At 42.8% G+C, this 21,519-nt stretch overlaps 1 protein-coding gene across 1 annotated transcript in view; it reads right to left on the reverse strand.

Annotated features, from left to right (window-relative positions):
- Positions 1–354: 354 nt before the first annotated feature.
- bsnb (bassoon (presynaptic cytomatrix protein) b) overlaps positions 355–21,519 on the reverse strand; it is a 79,267-nt gene continuing 58,102 nt past the window's right edge. The window contains 33 exon segments of the mRNA XM_034699622.1: positions 355–3,640; positions 4,677–4,810; positions 5,653–5,756; positions 5,938–5,992; positions 6,199–6,348; positions 6,448–6,562; positions 7,719–8,437; positions 8,440–8,550; positions 8,915–9,488; positions 9,490–9,783; positions 9,785–11,005; positions 12,486–15,281; positions 15,283–17,535; positions 17,537–17,686; positions 17,688–17,753; positions 17,755–17,792; positions 17,795–17,906; positions 17,908–17,982; positions 17,984–18,052; positions 18,055–18,131; positions 18,134–18,181; positions 18,184–18,454; positions 18,456–18,664; positions 18,667–18,736; positions 18,739–18,792; positions 20,199–20,234; positions 20,236–20,277; positions 20,279–20,358; positions 20,361–20,406; positions 20,408–20,505; positions 20,508–20,871; positions 20,873–20,914; positions 20,916–21,008. Of these exon segments, the coding sequence (XP_034555513.1) occupies positions 5,952–5,992; positions 6,199–6,348; positions 6,448–6,562; positions 7,719–8,437; positions 8,440–8,550; positions 8,915–9,488; positions 9,490–9,783; positions 9,785–11,005; positions 12,486–15,281; positions 15,283–17,535; positions 17,537–17,686; positions 17,688–17,753; positions 17,755–17,792; positions 17,795–17,906; positions 17,908–17,982; positions 17,984–18,052; positions 18,055–18,131; positions 18,134–18,181; positions 18,184–18,454; positions 18,456–18,664; positions 18,667–18,736; positions 18,739–18,792; positions 20,199–20,234; positions 20,236–20,277; positions 20,279–20,358; positions 20,361–20,406; positions 20,408–20,505; positions 20,508–20,871; positions 20,873–20,914; positions 20,916–21,008 (10,314 nt within the window). The 3' untranslated portion in view covers positions 355–3,640; positions 4,677–4,810; positions 5,653–5,756; positions 5,938–5,951.

The raw sequence follows: 21,519 nt of genomic DNA on the forward strand, positions 1-21,519 counted from the left end.
TAATAAAGGACAAATGCACAAGTTTACAAAAGTTATTTCCGTTTCCCTGATGCACACATGCAGACTTAGTCACACATTCTCACACACTCACACCTCCATCTCCGCCATGCATTGCCAAACACTTCTCCCCTCTCGTCTCTTGCCTCTCGCCCACCCACTCTGGGATAAGTCATCACTGCTTCAGCGCGTAAAGCCTGGTCTTATCTGAACAGATGCGTCGTCCTCAAGGTCTTATTCTTGATCTCTCCACTGTCTGCTGCGGAGCTACAACAAAACTCACCAAGTGTCTCTATCGGTACTGCAAGAAAAATAGGTGACACACACAAATACATACACCCAAGACAATAGACACAATGTTTTCCTTTTCTTTTTATTCTTCTCTCTGTTTGGAAATTGCAGGGTCAATATTTTCATTACTCACATTACTTGACATGATGCACCAAATTTTACTCTATCTGTTTACAGGAATACACTGAATAGAACACAAGGTTTCACAATGGATACACGACTGACGTTTTGCCCATTGCACTTACAACAGTGAATGACATTTTCCAGATTTTTTGATTCATTTTTTCCGATGCCTTCCTTGACTCTCATCACCTTGCAGGTCATATCCATCAAATCAAAGGCCTCCTGATAGCCTGACAAAGATTTTCTACTCTGTAGTTGCCGTGGAGGTTTTTTCTCTCTCCTTGTTTTACAAACACAATATGTATAGAAACTATACACAGACTGGATATGTTTCTGAATACAAGTTTTGTTCCACTGTTGTAAACAGTCAATACAAGTCAGCCACATACACTATGTTTATGCAATAATTAGAATAATCATCATCATTAGTTTCTTCTTCTTCATCATCATCATCATTATTGTGGTAATAAATATTCTTTTTATACACAAAAGTTGGCAGCAAATACGGCATGGGGATGCACATGACAGCCGTACTCAAAACTCAAAAGCTGTACAGAAAATGAAGTTGTATTTACAGTAAGAATGTGTGTCTGTCTTTCTGTCAACCAGACGGCTGCACTGAAGGCTGTTTTGTCTCATGCACCTCACATTGACCCAATTGCATCTCCACCTAGTGTTTTGATACAGATCCTACGCTGTTTAGTTGGAGGCACTGTTACGCAACCTCCATGTTTCTGCGCTTCAACGAGCAGCTACCAGTCAGGCTTGTGCTTTCAAAATGACATGCCCTGATTTGTGAATGACTGACTGAACATTTAACTCATCAATATTCTCTACATTGGCCTGTGAAAGTCAAGGTTTGTTAGGTGAACCTTGGTGAAATCATGCCTTTCCCTTTTTTTTAATTCAGGTACAGCTTCAAAGAATATAAGATCTAATCATGCACCTTTTTCAATGGCTTGGCTGCTGAGTGAGTTAATCAACAATGAAATATCCCATAGAAGCATTCCATTCACCCCACAGGTTATAGTGACACCCAATATGTACATTGACAAGTATTAATGAGAAATGCTGACCATCTGCATCACAGGTTTATAGCAGCACAGACAGTCACTGCAAGCCAAACACTGAGGAGCCCAGGTCAGCCAAAACGCACAAAAACTGAATGAGGGCTTACAAACAGCCAGACAAAGCCAAGCAAACCCATGCTTCAAAGCAACATGATGGTGGACATTCAAAACCGACAGTCTACACAGTTTACCCTTTGGCAACAAGTCCCCCATGTGGGGAGTGAGGGGTCAAAACATGCCACGAAAATAAAATCAATTCTAGATCAATATTCAATATTCAAATCCATACAGACAAGTTTCTAAGTAAAAACATTTCATCACCTTTTTTTATATTTTACTTCATAATTTTGTTGTTTTCTTGTGAATAGAATGATGATAATAAACTGTTTTAGGCTGAATCATTTCCAGGTTCAAAATGAGTCATTGCATAGAACATTTGAATTGATAATTGCTTTCATCCTCTCCTGTTTGTGTGTGTGTGTGTGTTTGTCTGTGTGTGTTTGAGTGTGTGTGTGTGTCTTTGCACAAATAGAGGCAATGGGCCCAGCTTGTTAGTGAGATAATCTTGTTGGTGAATTGGTTACCTCATTTATGAGCAGGAGGCTAACAGGTCTATTCAGTGGAGAACACAACCTTGGCTCTGACGTGTAACTGGGATGCAAGTGCGAAATATGTAAAGTGTGTGTGCAGATGTGAATGCAAGAGAAAGAGAGAGAGTGTGTCCATGTGAGTGTTAGTACCTGTCTGCATGCTTTTATGCATCTGCACATAACATGCACGTCTGGACATGGTACTGTGGTTGTAAACCCGCTGACAAATTGTATTACGGCTAATTATTGACAGAAGTGTTTGATAATTCCCATCACTGATTTAAACAACATTTATACTATTGTGCTATATACCATTTTCTGCATGCTATTGCTTTTAAAAACCAACAAGCAAATTATTTGATGCAGGAAAACAGATTCAAACAAATAAAAAGTGAAAAATATAAAGTTACCAAAGAAAGACACAGACCAACATAAAAAGAAAGTCACTGGAGAGTGATTCCATGAATACACAAATGACAAATTTACATAAGTAGATCTCTGTTTGGTTATGTACATACAATAGTATACAGTAGTGTAAAAAGAAATGCATGATGACATGGACGTTTTCAATCATGTGAGGTATACAAGTAAAAACGTACTGAATAAGGCTCTTCCATTCAGTGAATATCAGGCAAAAAATGAAAAGAAACTAAAAGATGAGACAAAACATTAAAGGATAAAGCCCCTGAGGGGACTTTATACTTTTACAGTCAGCCTCAGAATGTTCCCATCAGCTCTGAGGCTGGCTATAAGGATGGCTTTGCAATGGCTAACAAAGAGCCGTGGCCACTCTTTCATTTGGTCCTCTCATCTGTGTGAATCTCACACTTGTGGGCACACTGGTAGTAATTTCCTTTCCTAAAAACCTACGGTTAATAACTAGTGGCATCTCATAGGTGGTAAAAGTACTGATATGGGCTTCTTTTTCTTTTCTTTTTTTTCAGTTTTTGAAGTATTTGTGCGTGCATTCATGTGTCCACATTTACACAATGCATTCTGTAGACATCAAAACAAAAAGAGGAGAAATGAAAACACATTCAGAGAAAGGGTTACATTCCCTATACTGGAATGTACTACAGAGATCAGAAAAAACAAGCATTCAAGGGTTGTGGTGGAGTCGTCAGATAAGTTGTCATTGCCGTGATACATCTTGTCTATTCCAGGTATGCTGTGTCATTTTGGGCGAAGATGGGTATCTTTGGTACAAGGAAAACCTATGAAAATCTTAGTTTTTTCTTTTTTTCACAGTTTGCATGGAAAAGCTGTGAAGACATCAATGTAGAATCAAATATCCTTGCCAGATGTGCACTCCTCAGACATAAGTGGTGTTCCATAAAATCCTTTTAGAAGACGCTGTGAGGCTTCCTTTATTGAGCTGTTAAAAAGAAGGGACATGCACGACCAACAAGATGAATTTCTCCCATGGTGTCCAGGTGCTCCAGTTAGCACGCCTTTTACTGTCACACAAATCCCAGGAGGCTTTCTGGAGAGGATAGTAAGCAGCACTGGAGACCCTTCCCCCTCTTTCTTCTGCTTCCTGCATCTTCGTTATCTATCGCTGTTGTCCTCCTGAAATAGAGACAGTGGGGATGTGTGTATGAGCAGAAAGTATTCTAATGTTAATTCACAATATATATTTTCTCATGACCAAGTGCATGCACAAAATACTGCAAGCTTAACTTCTTCAATAGGAGTAAAATACATTAAACATGACAATGTTTTAAGTGATCTGGACCTCAAATAATTCTATAAGCTTTGCAAAGGCCATTACACAACACACTTAGAGGGACCAAAAACCCCTGCTTCTTTTTGTTAGGTCCCTGCCAACCTCTTCTCTTTTCAGTCACTTGATACTCGTCAATCGCAGCTCTGCTGGTGTAGGTAGTAATCCACAGGACTGAGCAGGCTGACCTGCTGCTTAAAGAAGCACTCAGTTAGGTTCATCCCCACTTTCCCCCACTTAATCCTGAGACTGGCCACAGACATATAAATGAGTGACTACTGTTAATAATCGACTGTCAATGTAGATATAATAACATGCTAAACCTTTATTCAAATGAACCACAACTTCATCCTGACACACCATGTGTTTCAACAGATGCTAAGTAAAAATGCCTTAAAATCTACTTTATTGGTGCTTCTGTTTCTGCTACATTGAGCAGAATTAGTTGATTTGCTCATTCTTCCATGTAATGAATGACTCCTATGATGAGTCATGATCCTGTGTCCCTGCATGTGCTCGTGTCCCTATGTGTCTTCGCGTGTGTGACATTAAAGCAAAGCCACAGTTAGCCTTCTCAGGCTAATTATAGCAGCCTGTGGTTGGCACAGATTATAGGAGATGTGTGATGAAGTAAACTGTACTAGTGCTTTGCCCTGGCCTCTCACCTTTGCAGGTTCAAGGGGACTGTCACTCTCACTACTTAACCTGATGCAGCAGTAAACCAATTGAATGCAATTTTTTAAATACACAAAAGCAAAACCAAATGTTAAAGTTAGCCCCTAATCCAGCAGCATGACAAAAAATACATTATTCAACGTACATGTGAGCAATGACTGATGTGGGAAAAGGTGTTGGTTTACTATCATGCAAGCAATCACCTACTTTTTGATGTACTCAGTCCTCTTTTTAGGTCTCTCAACACTCTGCTGACAAAGCATTCATCCTTATTAATTCGCCTCAGTCGGTGGCCATGTCTGGGGAATTCAGTGCTGACAAGGCATCCTTTGATTCCAGCTCTGTCCAGTAATTTTGGATAAAGGAAACGTACAATGGATCACACTGATGATACAGTTACTGTATTTTATCAGTCATCATTTAACATAAGTCATATCAAAATGCAGAAAGGCAATGTTTTGTTAATTTATGAAGATAAAGCTGACATTGTGACTTCACAATATGTTTCCACAGCTTGTAGTTTGACCATAGACTGTATAAATAACGGACGCAGTCTTCGTGACGTCACCCATCTGTTTCTGAAGCGCTGTTTTGAGGCCAATCGTCGGCAGGAGCCATATTGCTGCTGTCGAGCGGTTGTGAAAGAAAGGGGCGGACTTTGAGCCTCCTACCCAACAGCTACAGTGTTCCCGCCTGTCAATCAAGTCAGCTGTGCCTCTACTTGGAAGACTGGTAACCTCAATATCTTTGAAATTGCCACGTTAGAAAAAAATTCACCCCCCGTACAGTGTGTGCTGATCGAGAAATTAACTTTCCAGACTACACTTGGGTTTGCACCAGGCTGTAAACATGTTTATTTCTGCTGTAAAGATCGTCTTTTTTGAATTGGTGTGTATGTGGTTTCCGGTACTTCCAGAGCCAGCCTCAAGCAGATCCTCAATGAACTGCAGTTTTTAGCACTTCCGCATTGGACTCATATTTTTAGACCAGAGGTTTTTGCTTGAGTCTGTCACAACACGAGTATCACAAAAGTGATTCACATTGTGAAGCCTTCTTCCTTTTTTGCAGAACAGCAAAGTTTGCATTTGCTTGGTTGAGCTAGTGACACAATTTATATGAAAAAAATGTGTCCACAAAAATATCTACTTCTTGAGGTATAGAGATGAGAAAATGAGATACTCACTGATGTGGTCAGGAGCACATCCTCTTTTTCTTCTGTGTTGTGAAATGTATTTAATGAATTTTCATAGGTTTTCCAAGTATGAAGCTACCGTTCCATCAATTCAACTGTGCATAACCAGAAAAAAAAGAAACATTTAATTTACAATACACAAGTTAAGCAATGAGCTGAAACATTTTCCTTCCCCAAACATCCATTATTCACTGTCCATCTGTTTTCACTCATTGTAAAACTGATCCATGCTCCTTTATTAAAAGTTATACATTTTAAGTCACAGATGTAACTTACCCTCCTTATTTAGTTTACCAAAATGATGTGAACTTCTTCCCAAGGCCGGACAGTGCTGTGGGGAAAAAAAAGAGAAACAGAAGAAATCAGATGATTGATAAGAATAATGAAAAAAAAACATTCAAGGTTCTCTAGTATCTCAACTTTAATTTAATTATTAAACTCTGAAAACAAAAGCTAAAAGTCATCAACTTTAACAGTTGCTAGATCCAAAGATAAGCTGTATTCCAGTTCTTTAAAAAGTTATTAATTTATGATTACCATCTCCCAGTTTTCCAGCTTGCTCGGCTGCCCCTCCTTGCAGAATTTTAGTGAGAACATTGTCCCCTTCAGCAGGTGGCTGTCCCCCTGGTGCAGCGCTGCCTATACCTACTGGTTTGCTCCCAATCCCAACAGGGGCTGCCTTGGAGCCTTCAAACAAAAAACAACAACATCATAACTATCATATACTAAATGTCTTCTTTTGCACATGGTCATTTAAATTTGTATATTGTTGCTGACAAAACCCACCAATGCCTGTCAGAGGTGGTGTAGCTGTTTTCGTTGGCTGAGGTGCTACTGGCACTGCTGTTGTTGTAGGTTTCACTCCTGTGGCTGTTGCTGCAGGTGGAGCCTCCATTTTGGCCTGTCATTAATTGAACAGAGATAAATATGGAGTTGGAGTAAAGTTGTATTATGCAACTATTAAAGTATTTGATCATATTAAAAAAAAATCAAAATTAAAATATAAAAAAGCTCATGAAAAAAAAAATTGCATTCCCGACTTTTCTCCTTGTGTAAATCTTACATTTTTACCCCACCTCTGTCTGTGTAAAATTATATCTAGTCTATTTATTACAAGGCTGTGTTGAATATTTAATTCTAACAGATAAATAATTTCTGAGGTATTCTAAGGTCTGGTATTCTTCAGAGAAGACAGTTCCCTTGAAAAACTAACTAACTAATGCTAGGATCTGATCACATAGACTCTAGAGGAACAACTGTTATCATATCAATATACAAACAGGAGTCTTACAAAAGCTTAAACAAATGAAAAAAAATCAGCGGTTAAAAAAGACAGAGGTTGACAAAACTAAGGACGAAACTTAAACACTAAATATGAAAGGAGAGGTCATCAGACATTGACAATGACAAAGCAGAAAATTTCAATGATGAGCCAGGTCATTTTTGCAGTCTCGTTCAGACTGTCATTTCAATAGAAGATGAAAATTTATGCTTACTAAATAAAATAAACAAGATTAGCTCATTTAAAGAAGGCTACAGTGTTTACAGTTGCTAAGAATGCAGATGTTTTGATCATTATAATCTAATGCTAATTTGGTTTGGCAAAGGAATTAATATATTTTAGTGTCATATCATTCACTTATTATCCAAGCAGCTGCGTATTAAGGGAGTTTTTGTTTAGTGAGGGTTTGGAATAGCTGAACAACTCCTTGCATACTGCTTTAACAGCCTGTTTATCATAGATTACAAAAGGTCACTATCCATTGCAAGTTTTTTGGATGAACCAGATTATTTTCACCCTCTATAAAGCATAGGCTTCAAGCTACCAAAACAAACTCCTTGTTTTAAAATGTTGTTTGGGTTTTAGGGTGACAGCAGAAGTTGTATTTGTGGCTAAAACTGTTTATCTCTATCCCAGCCTTCTTTGACGTTTAATTAAGTTCTAACACAAAAATAATCATACAATACAAGATTTTTGATCTTAATTTTTTGCCTCCTCAAAATCAAGTATGAACATTAAATCAAGAAAAAGCAGAACCAGGCTCAGATCTACTCACCGGCATGTTCGCCCCCTGCCCTGCAGCAGACCCAACTCCTGGCTGGCGTCCCTGTGGTTGGGCTTGGCTTGATTTGGGCTGTTGCTGTGCTGGTCCTGCTCCTGCAGTGATTGTTGGAGGCTGGGTGCTCTGAGGTGTCTGGCTGTGCTGCAGTGGTTGCTGCTGCTGCTGTTGTGCACTCTGTTGATGCTGCTGCTGGGCCTGCTGGTGACCATCAAGTTGCTCAGACCCTGCTGGAGGTCTCCCGGTCTGACCCTGGGCACCTGGCCGCTGCTGCCCAGTGTGGCCCTGAGGAGGCTGCTGCTGCTGGGGTTTTGTCGCTGCTGCAGATGGGTCCTGCCTTCTGGTGGTTGGGCGGTCCCCTTGTGACCTTTGGCTTCGTCCCCCAGTGCCGTGATGATGGCCGGAGGCTGGCTCTCGAGAGAAGTCGCCTGAGTTCCGGGGGCTTGCCTGGGCGGAACGGGAGTCTGGACCGCCTCTTCGTTGTGTAGACGAGGAGCCTCTGCCATCAGTGCGACCAGATGGATCTCTTGGGTGTGTCCTGGTAGAACGAGAGGACCTGGGATCATCTGGGGGGTGGCGTGAAGAGCTGTGTCTGCCAGAGCTGCTGCCATGGTGACGGTGGTCTCGAGCTGCTGAGGAGGAGTGGCGTTGTTGATTGTACTCATCCTGGGGACCGTATTCTTCTGGAGGTTCATCATAGTCATGGTAGGTGTGTTACTACGCCTACCTGAGGATGAGTGGCTTCCACTTCCATGATGTCTTGAGCGATCAGAACGAGCCTCCCGTGGCTTCTCAAACCAATCCGTCTCTTCTTGCCCCAAATGATAGGCTTTTTAAACCAAAACATACATGATCAGTCAATATATTTACGTAGAGAGATGAGTAGCATGCAGATTGAAGCCATGCAAAATATCCAGGAAAAACATGCCCCACAGCCAAGAGCCATGCAATTTTCAAGCAGTCCAACAGAAAAAAAAGACACGTCCTCACACTTAAAAATCATGCATGCAAAAATATATATAAAATAGGCATATTTGGCTTTATTTATAACAAGCAATATTCCAAAGAGAACACAAAACAAAGTTTTTGTGCTTTTCTTCAATTCCTATACTTGGCATGCAGTCTCTTTCCAGCACAAAATAAAGGTTCAGGGAACGAATGTCAGGCAGCACAAATTATTCAGCACCAGTTACCTTCACTGTCAGAAACAGCACAGTGCATGTCATCTACGAGGTAAGGGTCATCTGGTTTATAGACATGACTCCTAGGCAGGTCTTTCTTGTGATGGTCTTGCACATCTGGCAATGAATGGCTTGAGCCGTACTGGTTCCTGACATCATGAGCATCTGCTACGCCGGTGCCTCTTCCCATGCCCACCGGCTTCCCAACAGGACTAAGTGGGCTCTCCTCCTCTGAATTGCTCCGCATGGGAGGCCTTCCACTGCGGCTGCTTCTCTGAGATCGCTCCATGGCATCCCTCTCATAGGATTTACTTCTATGACCCGTGGCATCCCTGGAAGAAATCTTGTCCATACCATATCCAGTGGACCTGGATCTACCAGAGCTGTACATACGGTCTTCTTCCTCAAATCCCTCACGACTGGTGCCGTAATATTTCTGCTGGTCATAGGCATTTTTCTTCATCCCATAGGTGACATCATCCTGAAGCTTCTTTGACCTGGACACAACTGTACAGCTGCCTCCTGATGGTGTTGTCATTGTGTAAGAGGCAAGATCAGACTCTACATCTCTAGCTTCCTCAATAGGGGGAGAATTTAGAAATCTTCTGCTCCATCCCTTGTTTCCTATGTTTACTACGTTTGGATGAGACAGCAGGAGCAAGATTCTTCGGATTGAGTTTGTGGCTACTGGAGCTGCTCCTTGATGTGTGTTTATAGTCATCATAGTAATATGTAGAGCCTCCACTTACTGTGGTGCTGGTGCGATTATCCACTGTATTCTGGTAACCTGTTGTACCTGTAGGTCTGCCATAAGCATCGACAGGCTCATCTTCAGGCCTACCATAGGCACTTCCACGTGCAGGACCATTCTCACTGCGATAACCGTCCTCCCACAGGATGGCCTAGAGCGTCAGTAGGTTGGCCAGTGTTGTCTTTTGTTAACTCACTGATGTCATCAATCATGACGTAGTTCCTTGGGATATTCTGCTCTAGGTTGGAGGTGTACATTCCATCTGAAGCATAAGCCGAGGTGGGGCTCTCTGCGGAATGAGTTAGACCAGGCTCTGGGGGGCGATATTGTCCATATGCATTGCTGTACACCGTGCCAAAGTTGGTGTCTGGAGCCGATGTAGCTACTGACACTGCTGGATTACTAATGACCTCGTAATTGGTGGGGAGTTTTTGTTCAAGGTCAGCCAAGGATGTTTGTCGTGGTCTTTGATGGACAGTAAGGATCTCTGCCTGGGGCTGGTAGGAGAGACCAGGTTGGTAGGAGCTGTGGCTGGGGTAGGGGAGGCTCTGGCCTGGCATAGGCTGACCAGGTGTATGGAAGCCCTGGTGACCATGTTGCTGCATGCCAAGATCTGTCTGGTAGGAGGACTGGGCATACATGCGGGAGGAGTAGCTTCCCTGGTTCTGGTAGCCAGGGCCTGGTGGAGGGTGTGGCTGGAATGTTCCTGGCTGAGGTGCAGAAGATGAAGGGTACTGCGCAGGTTGAAAACCTATTTGTTGGTAAGCTGAGCCTGGCTGCTGCATTGATTGTTGACTTTGAGGGTATGGATAAGACATATAGGATGAGGTTGAGGGATACTGAGAGGTTGAATTGAGGTCATTAGTAAATTGGCTCATTGGGGCAGTGCTAGGCCTCGTCAGCAGACCATTACCATCAAAGGTTCCTGTTGCAGCTGCCATCCTAAGATTATTGAGCTCACTATCAGACATGTAGTCCCGGGCATCACCCATACTTCTCAGGTAGGCTATCTCTCTCCGCTCCCTTTCCTTTACCATGGTCTCCTTTCGTTGGGTGATGCCTAATTCCAAGTACCGAAGCTTGGCGTCAATCTCTTTCTCTTCTTCCTCCAGTTCAGCCTGCTGCTTGCGTAGCTTTGAGGACTCTTGTTCAACAGCTTTCAATTCACTTAGCAGGCCTGCCTTGGTGACACCCTGGGCAGGTCTGGGTAGAACCCTCTGTGGCATGCCAGGGGAACTGTACATTTGTGCTGGAGTTACAATGGGGAGTGGACTCTCCTCTGGAGGTGGACTAGGGAGGGTCCTCTTTACTTTTCTCATCAGAGCGTTCTGGTGCTGCAGGGAGGCCATCTGCTAGGAGAGGCAGAAATACATCAGCAAACACCGAGCTATAAACAGATTATGAAAATTGAAGTCATTGCTGTTCACTAGTAACTCACAAAGGGTCTGTACATTTCTTCATTCTTAGGCAGCAGTGACTAGCTATGCTGCCAGATACATTGCCAGACTTCTCATTGGTTATCAGCCTATGTACAACAAATGGGTTAGCTGTATCTGTAGTTAAATCAACAATTTTTTTTCTATTTTATTATTTTCATTTTATCCCCAATAAACAATTCTAACTACCCAGTTTTAGCAACACCAAACAACCCTGGTACATGTTGATATTGCAAGGTCGCTCAACTTAGGTGACACATTAATTCCAGCTACTTACTCAACTATTTCTCTGGTAATATGTATTTGCTATTTTAGTTCCTGTGTAATATTCTAAATGTATGATCTGTCAGTGCCAGAACATTTTTCATTAAATAAATCATAATAAACAAATACATTTGTTATACAAATAAACAGGATGAACAAATACATGATTGTTTGAGTTGCTTGGTTAATCCAAACAGAAGCATGTAACTGTGAAATTCATTTTTCCAACATAGTATAACAAATAAATTATGTTTTGACTCTTTTGATTTCATTAAATTAATATTTTAATTAATTTTACTGTTTCTCATTTAAGAAAATGTCTACAGTAAATGTCCTTTTTGTACATTTCCCTAAACATTGATATATTGCATGTAATTAGGGACACTGAAACAACTAATTAAAAACAAACACATATATGCAATCCTTGTACTAACAAAATAATCTATGTTCCATGTTGATGACAGATTACAGATATAATTAACCTGATGTAATTTATTAAATGTTCAAAATGTTATTTCCTGTCTCTAACTTGTGTACGAGATGCAGAGACATTTTTATCTATTTAACCAGCTACTGAAAATCAGGAAGATGGCCAAGTATCAGGATTTTATATAGGATGTCGTCTTTGAACCTCTTATGGATTTGTTAGATATGGAGGACATGATAGAAACGGAGTACGGGACAGAGAAAAAGAGAGAGTGAGAAAATCATACTAAAATAGTAAAATGAGGAAAGATAAGGGAGGTGATACAGCAGAACAGGATGATGGGAAATGCTTTTCTGGCATGGCCAGCTGATTTCATAAGAACATTCTGTCACCCTCTCTATGCCAGATACTGTGTGATCATCTATGTGCACACAAAGCGTTGTCTGCATACACACACAATTCTTTCAAATAATGTTTTTTTTCTCTCAGACAAAGAATGAAAAATACTTGGTATAAAATACCAATAGAAATATTTAACCTGCTAATTTTAAGTATGAAATGAGACAACTTGTCTCACAGGGTTTGGCACTGGTAGCATAAGTAACAACAGACTAGTTTTTGTGAAAAATATATAACGCAGACTAAGGTGTCATATTTATGAATAACAGATACATTATTTTTAAGAAAAAAGTGATGGTATCGTACCTGACTGTTGGACAAAGCTTGCTGATGATATGGGGAGAACCTGTTCTTTGCTGGATCCTCTGATGTTGGGCTGAGAGGCTTGGGATCTGACATGGAGCGTTGCACACTTTTTATTGGTCTTGGTAAGGTCTGGTGCCTTTGAGGTGATTCAGCAGTGTAAGCCTTCTGCTGGGGTGTGACATGGGCTTTGTTAAGCTTCTCCTGGGAGGCAAACGTTGTCTCTAGCATTCGATGAGGGGACAATGGAGACACAGGGGAGTATAGCACCTGGGGAGATTTAGGGGGCTGGCGGGATGATTCATTTTGTTGCTGCTGATAGCCAATCTCCAGGGGATCTGGTTTTCTCCTCTCAAATTTAGCCACTCCTTGGAGTCTAGGAGATGTTGGGTCAGATGTGTTTGCTCCGACTATATGCAGGCTTGTGGAGTACGGACTTATAGTTGTAGGGACACTGAGCTGAGGCGCTACTACACCTTGAGAATGGGACTCTGGTTCTGTTTGACAGGCAAGACTTTCTCCTTTGTGGGTTCTTTCAGGAGCTGCTATGTAATGTAACAGGTCAACCTTTGAGGTTTCTGCCATGGTAATGTGGATTGCAGGAGAAACCCTGCCTAGTTGGTCTGACTCTGTTTGGCATGATGAATCATTTGTGGTCTGAATAGCTATACTTGAAGAAGCCACTTTAGAGGACCCTTCTGATTTAGCCTCACCACTGGATTCAGAGTGCTTTGAAACACGAGATCGCCTGCGTCTTACTGGCTGCTGGTCCCATTCCCCTTGGTCCTCTTCATCAGTCTGCACACTGCAGTCTGCAATGCGCCTGGTTCTTCTTCGCCTGTTCATGAATTTATCCTCTCCATCTTCATCATCTGTTTGGACACAGCTGTCTGTAATCCTCTTCAGGGATTCCTCCTCTGAGCCATCCCTTAGCCGGGGCATGGAGTTTTGCTTTTTCATAATCTTTGAATCGGCCTGTTTGTCACTGCTTCTCAAAGACATTTCAGAGGCAGAACTTTGAAGAGGTCGGCCAGCCATTACAGCTTGGACCACTTGTCCATCCTGCCAAAACTGAACACTTTGTCCCTCCTGTTGAATAACTCTACCACTCTGGTCACAGATAATAAATCCTTGAGGTGGCCCTCCACCAACAACAACCCCTTGAATGGCGCCCTGGGCAGATGTTGCTGCTGCTGCTGCGGATACTGCAGCTGCCTCTGCTGCCGCAACAGCGGCTGCAGCCTCTACTGCTGCAGTCTTTTGCCTTTTCTGCTCCTCCAACTGCTGCTGAAGCTGGTGCTGTAGAGACTGAATTTGTTCAAGCTGCATTCTCTGCTGGGCCAGTTGCTCCCTTTGCATAATAAGCTGTGTTTCCCGGTCTGCTTGCTGTTGCTGAAGGACTTGATGTTTGATTGACTGCAGCTCATGAATCTCACGCTGAACAATGAGTTGTTCTTTTTCTCTGTGTCTCTGAAGCTCCATCCGATCTCTTTCAAGCTCTTCATGTAGGCGTAGCTGTCTTAATTTCTCCAGTTCAACACGCTCTCTCTCAAGCTGCAGCACGTGTTCTTGTTGCTGACTGAGTTTCTCATCTTCCTTACCTTTCTGAGCATCTATGGGAGGGGATACTTTGGAAGTTGGTGCTAGGGCAGTACCATGGGGTGATGCTTGTGGCTGGCCTTGTGGAAGAACTATTGGTTGAGGCTGACTGATGGATTGAACTTGAGATTGGGTTTGGGTCAAAGATAAAGGTTCAGTTTGGGTAGGTAACTGCTGTGGCTGCGTTTGGGGCTGCACTAACTGGTTAGTTGGAAGTTGGCCATGAGCTTGGGAGAGAGAAGTAGCACTCTGTTGGGAAGGTTGAGTTGACTGTTGATCTTGCATGGTTTGCATGCCAGCTACAGGTACATTTTGGGGTCCTAAGTGTGCTGCAGCATGGGTGGGTGCAATAGTGGCGGCCGTTTGTGGAGCAACCGTTGTTAAAGGTTTTCCAAGATAAACAGCAGCTTCCTGGTGTGAACTGCTTGCATCAGGCATACTTCCTGAGGGCGTGGCTGAAGGAGGGTATTGGTTTGGAGGAGGGAAGGAATATGGTCCCTGTGTGGAGAGTGGCATTCTGGGGGCCATTTGAGGTGACCTGGTAAGGCTAGCCAATGGTACAGCAGTTACACCTGTGGGGTATGTTCTGTAAATTCCTCTTGGCATAGGTCGCAGGACAGAGCCAGGCTGGGTGGTTATTGGCAAGGTTGAGGCAATGGGAGTGTTTATTGTGGAATATATCATGCCATCACCCCCTCTTATAGCGGCAGGGTACAAGGCGCGTATACTAGCTTGTCTTGCATTAATGAGATTTGTCAGGGATTGGCCGTTTGCTGTTGCTCTTCCATCTGAGCCATACAGAAGGTTAGCTCTTATTGATGCTAAGCTTTGTTGGAGATTTAGCCTAGCTAAAGATCCACCCCGTCCAGCCCCATATGGTATCAGTTCAGGGTTATTTCCATACCGATTCCCGTAGTGGTCTGCAGAGTTAAGAGCTGCACACATGCGGCTGATCTCTCTGGCAGTGGTTGCACTGTACTGGGCCAGATTGGAGTCCTGTGATCCTGATAGGTCCCGTGAACTGTAGTTATAGTCGGAATTTATATTTGACATAGAGCCATATCGGCGAAGGGGTAATGAAGGGCCAGCAAAATCTCCCTGATGACGCAAGTCTGTGTAGGAGCCATACTGGGCTCCCATGCCAAGGTATCCACCATCATAAGCCGGATTCATGCTGCTAAGATCCACTGCCAGACCCCCCCTGAACATTATTCTGATATGGATTTGCATCCGTCATCGAAGGCAAGTTAGTATCAGACATGGAGGGCTGAATTCTTCCTGAGGGAACTACAGGTGTTTGATAGGGTTTATGTTCCTCTGTCCCTCCTTGTGTAGATTGAGGCTGGTGTTGCTGATGGCTGACACTGTACTGTGGTAGATGGGGAGGGTGCACTACTTGAGAGGTTTCTGTGGTGGGGGTTTTATCTGAGGATACTGTTGTAGGCTTCTGAGTGAATGACCCTGAACAGGAACCAGCAAAGGGCAATTTGTAAACAACATCACAACAAGCCACCTGGTTTTCCGGTTTAATTTGTCCAGTAAGGTCCAGGACTTGAGGAGTGGGAGGTGGTTCTTCTCGCTTTACCAGTTGAGTCACTGTGCTCCCTTGTGACGTGTTACTCTCATCAAGTTGCACCATCATAACATGGGGCTTACCAGTGGATAAGTTCATTACTGTTGGCTTGTTTTTTAGCTCTAAGGCAACTCCACCATAGATTTCATGGGGGATATTAGAAGCAGGAGCCCCAGACCCTTGTGGTGGGGCCAGGGGGGATACTCTAGGAATGGCACTAGCAGTCACTACAGGCTGGGCACTGCTTGTCTGACTCACAACTAGATCTTTTTTCATCAGCATTGGCTGAACCTGATTAGCTAAATTGTAACGAGCAAAAGAGGATTGCTGTTGGTGCTGTTGGAGCTGCTGTTCAAGAAGCTGTTGTTGCTGCAGAAGCTTCTGCTGCTGTAACTGGAGTTGTTGCTGCTGTATGCCTAAGTTCTCCAAGCAGGCATCAATTTTGGGAATAGTTGGGTCACTAACTGGTGTTTTACTCTGGGATAGACACACAGCTGATCCAACACCCTGCCCCAAGTCTACACGGTTTTGCAAAGGATCTCCATACACAACCTGTTGTTTGGGCTGGGACATAAACATGGTACCTGCAACTGTGATGCTAACTGTGGTTGGTGTTGATAAAGTTATATGAGGTTGCTCCTGAGCATTCAGGTTCATAATAAGAGGTTGGACTGCTGTGTGTCGAGCAGATGGCTGCTCTGATCCAAAAGAGTATCTTCTTGAGTCAGAGGCAAGAGATGTAAGATCCATCCCCTGGTCTGTCATTATAATTGGAGTTGGCCTCATTGGGGCTCTAAGATCTACCACATTAGTGCTTTGATGTGTTTGACTGTGACCAACAATCTTTTGGGAGCCTGGAGTATTAGAGATTTTACAAAGACTTTGTGCAGTTGTGGTCACAGTGCTAATACCAACATTAACTTTTTCAACATGTTGAGTCCTCTGTGAATAATGCTTTGGAGACTGTTGTGATGGATGCATTTGAGGTGATGTTGGGGGACTTGTCCCAGGAGGCTTTGAGCTATACAAGGTTTTACAAATGGCCTGGGTAGGTGATGACAAAGGGGAAGTGGAGGAATTAACAGTAAGCGGTTTGGCAGGAGTAGCAGTATCAGAGCCTAGTGTTATCACCATTACAGGTGAATCTTGTGAGGACTGTTGACGTGCAAGACGAGGTGAATTTGACCTTTGATGTGCTTGAGCTCCCTGGGCTGCTGCTGCTGATGTAGGACCACCAGGCAAAGAGGGCAGCTGTCTACCACTAGTACCAGTGGGCCTTACAGATGGCATATGGGTCGGGCTTTGTGCTGGAGAGGTGGTGGGAGAGACTGGAGGGCTAGGACCTTTGAAAAGGGAAAAAACTTTGGAGGTAAGGGAGGAGGCTCCAGGGTCAGATGATGCCTGTGTTGGCCTCTGAGAGCTTGCCCTACTGCCAGCAGGTACTGTGCTACCTGCTTGTCTTGTGGTGGCAGTCTGACTGACTTGGGCTTTGGTTGCGGCAACTCCAACAACACCTTCAATTTTGGCACTCTGTGTCATCATCCTATTTTGTGTTTCTTTAGAAAGATGTTGAGCTGCATGAATTCCAGAAATTCTTGGATCACTACCGGTTGTGGAAAAGGACATAGGTGCTGTAATCTGTGTTGGACTTGAGCCAGGAGTTAGGGAAGTTCCTGCATCAAGATGATGTTTACTGTCAGGCTGATCAACTGTTTGTCCTTGCCTCTGCATGAGCTGTGCTTTCTTCATCATCTCCTCATAGACCTCCTCTGCACTTTTTAGTGTTTTATCAGATGGTGACGTTGCTGATGTTTTCTCTGTGGGGGAGTAAAGTGATGTGAAAGTTGGAAGATTATATTCATTTCCTGATTTGTAAAGTTTTTCCGCCAATCATCTCAAAGCCCTCCGCTTCCGAGTCCATAGACGGTGAGTACTCAGAACATGATGATCTGTGAAGCTCCTCCATCTCTGCAGCCTGTCTCAACTCTTCTGTCGGCGAAGCATCCTCAATAGGCGAGAGGTTACTCGGGGGGAGTTTTGGATCTTTCCCTGCGTCTCTGTGCTCGTAGCTCTTCTTTGTCCCTCTTTGTTTTTCGTGCCTGTGCTTCGGATCCTCTGTTGCTCTAGATCCCTCATCGCTCCTGTTCCCTCAGTAGTTCTTCTTCCTCTCTGAGCTCATCCTCCTCAGATGAATCCTCAATTGTAGGAAGCAGTGGTCCATGAGAGCGATGTCGAGCTTTCCTCTGCTGCTTTGGCCTCTTCCAATCTTGCCCTACGACTAGGGCTGCTGTCACTGTCATCCTCCATGGACGACACAGATGTCGGAGACTGTTCCAGAGGTGTAACTGGGAGTGGTGGCAGGCAAAGTGGATGAATACTCCCCCTTGGAACCGCTCTTCAGGAGGAACCAGTCAGACTTTCCATCTCTAGCTCTGGTTCTCTCCAAATCATGCTCAGTACTAACTCCATTTCTCGATGTAGCTGTTAGTGTTATTCAGCTCAATGGTCTTAAATCGCCGAAGGCCCCAGCCATTACAACATCTTCTTCCTCCTTTGACTTATAAGCACCTTCTGATGTCTTTGTTTCTTCCTCAAAACTATTGGAATGGTGAGAGAGTCGTCGTCTTTCCTTGCTCGTATCCCCACTGGTTTTATGTCCCCTTTACTCTTCTGGTTTCCAGGGTTCCTCCAACTCCTCTTCATCGGCACTCATCTCCATTATTTGTCTCCTCATGTATTCCTCATCCGTAAGATCTTTATGTGACTTCTTCTGTCTTACTGGCAACGGTGAGAGGCCGCCTTTCGCTGCTGTCTTCCACGTAATCATGGCGAAGCTTACAACTGAGGTCATCTTCTGATTCATCCCTTGCTGCATCATCATCTGGACTGTAGTCTCGTTCCTTTCCAACAGACAATGAATGCGGCCTGTGCTTCTGGTCTGAGGCTGTCTTTGACTCTAGCAAAGGCTTCATTGAGCTCTCTAGCTTGGGGATATCTGAGGGTATGGAAGCCCCCTTTCACTGAGCTTAATTCCATCTTCCTGAATCTGTCCTGTTATCTCCCCATGGAGAGCTGGAGATCCCAATCTGATGAGTAGCCAGTGTCACTCAAACTCTGTGTACTTGATTTGTTGTAATCCTAAGGACAGGGAGAAACAAGAAGAGAGGTGTAAGAAGCAAAGGAAAAAATAATATCTCTCTAAATAACGCAATGTCCAGGTCTGGAGCAATGCCTGTACATACATTTTCTCTACAGTATATCATTAACGCAACAGGAGCATCATTTTCATAAGCAGATACAAGGGATTCCAATAAACGCACAGGACCAAATGCAACACCAACATGTCAGAGTATACTTAAAAAATAATAATAAAATAATCTTGGAAAATACAAACCCTAAATCAAACAACCAGATGTAGTACAACCAACTGGCTAAAATCAACCGAAATGTTTATCTTTATTGCACATGGTTTTAGAAATTGAGCAAATTTTACCTTTTATAGAACACACATGAGTTTTTGTTGTTAATATTCTTACTTTATTAACACTGTGTGTTGTATATTGACATTTCTTAATTCTTAGAATGTGTTAAAAAATTACTTGAGGGAACCTGAATCCCATTGAGGGGTTATTTTGACTTGTTTTGCAATAAAAAGTTATTTCGTTGTTTATTGAGTTTGTAATGTTTGCTATTTGGGTTGAGTTTGCCGTTCAGAGTAATGTACTGTACATATAGATGGATTAATACACTGAAACATAGAGTGAGTATAACAGACAGTTAAACATACGAACATCAATAGACAAATGTCATTTCAGCACATGCTTGATTCCATCTTTGTTGCATTCTCCACAGCATTCTTCGAACTGTTGAAGAATAATGAACATGCTAAGAATGCTTCAGGTATTGTCACACAGGGGTCACATTAAACAAAAAGCTTGTGTTCGATACAAAAAAAGTGTAGGAAACTAGTTACATAAATGGGCTGAAGATGAAAAATGGCCACAGACAATGCGGTTGAAAGTATTTATGATAATGTTAGGGTCTTATGATGATGATGAAATTAACAAAAATTAAGATAGTAGTGAAAAGGGAGTTCTATAAAGAAAATGTACAAATGAGAAATTATTTTAATGAAGGTTTGGTATAATGTAACATCAAAATAACTATTACATTAGGGATAATCTACAAGTTCAAAATAACTAAATAAAGGAACTTTGATAATAAGACCAATAAATAAAAATTAAAGTAGAAAGAAGGAACATCTGATTGTGAAGAAGAAAGAAGAAAAATAAAAGAGGGTTTAGATAAACAGTTATGAGAATAGAGACACAAGGTATGATTAAAAAAAACTATAATTAGATAAGCAAAATAAAGAAAACAAACCGTATAATCATGATTACATTATGGATGTCCAATAATGGATTGACAATGATTATGATGACGATAATGATGATGCTAAAAACAGGTTGACAATTACTCAAATGGAGCAAAAGAAAAAAACAATGACAGTAACAGGTGAAGGCGAAGAAGTTGCAGTAGCTCACTTCATGGTGTCTTGACTTCTGTGCATCCTCAGTTATCCTTCGTGTCTTTAGGTGAAGTGACAGTCTCTGACAATGCTTTCCTTTGGTGAGGCCTTGACGTCTTCTTTTAGAGATTTGGAAGAGCCCTTTGTCTTCTCCTGGCTCTGTGGCTGTTTGCGGGTCGGGTGTTACCTGTGGGTTTAGACTGAGTGGGAGCTGTTTTCGAAGGGGGTAGGAGAGGCCTTAACTTGGTTGGGTGCAGCTTTACCAGGTGTGGTTGAAGCCTTAGCACCAGGGGGATGAGAAGGACCCTTAGTCTGGGCAGGGGCTGAGCAGAGCCTTTCGTCTGAGTCTGCCCTTTGGCCTGGGTTGGGCCCTTTGTTTGGTTAGCAGACTGAACAGTACCCTTACTTTGAGCATTAGATTGATTGGGACCTTTAACTTGAGGTCCTTTACTCTGACCTGAGGGTTGTGTTGGACCCTTAACTTGGGGAGATTGCTGAGTGGAACCTTTGGGTTGGGGAGGGGGTTGGGCAGAACCCTTGGTTTGAGCTTGACTGGGCCCCTTGGTATGAGGGGTAGGCCCAGCTTGTTTCACAGGAGACATAGGGCCACTTACTTGGGGACCCGGTGCTCTCTGTTGTTGTTGTTGAGGACCCGTTGGCCTAGGCCCTGAAAGTTGAGTGGGCCCTTTTTTGCTGAGGTTGTTGTTGATTGGCTGGAACAGGTTGCCGGGGGGGATCCGGGCTGTGAAACAGGACCTGGAATATCTCCCAGGCTTCCTGACAGAGCCCTCTGCGTCTGGCAGTTCAAGCACAGCCATTCTTTCTTCTGAAAAACAAGCACAAAGAAACATTCATCAGCAATGTTGAAACAAAATAACTGTCTTGATTTCTTTCAAATGTCATTATGTTTGGTAAAGAGTTTAAAACATCTCACAAGAGCTGTAATAAACAAAATACAAAGAAGATAATCCTAAAATTCAGATCTTGGTTATTGAGCCTCTACTCAATCCGGTGCTATCAATATGAAAACAAAATTAAAGAAACACAGTATGTGAGCAGCAATACGCAAAGTACTGCTCAACAATTGTTTTTACCGTGGCTCTATGAAACATAGAGGTTGTTCAATGCAGAGATATAAATGTCTGTTACTTAAAATTAAACAGAAAGTTGTTACTCTGTAAACAGTCACAGAGAGCCAAGAACTCAGTTAAGCATGTCTGAACAACTGAATATTTGAAAGCCTGAGCAACAAGGCCTTTCATTCTCTGTGAAGACTAATCATTGACAACATTAAGCACTCTCAAACAAGGTACACAGCAGACGATTGCCAGGTGAAT

This window comes from Notolabrus celidotus, chromosome 1 (assembly GCF_009762535.1).
Source record: "Notolabrus celidotus isolate fNotCel1 chromosome 1, fNotCel1.pri, whole genome shotgun sequence".
In the NCBI taxonomy this organism is placed as follows: domain Eukaryota; kingdom Metazoa; phylum Chordata; class Actinopteri; order Labriformes; family Labridae; genus Notolabrus; species Notolabrus celidotus.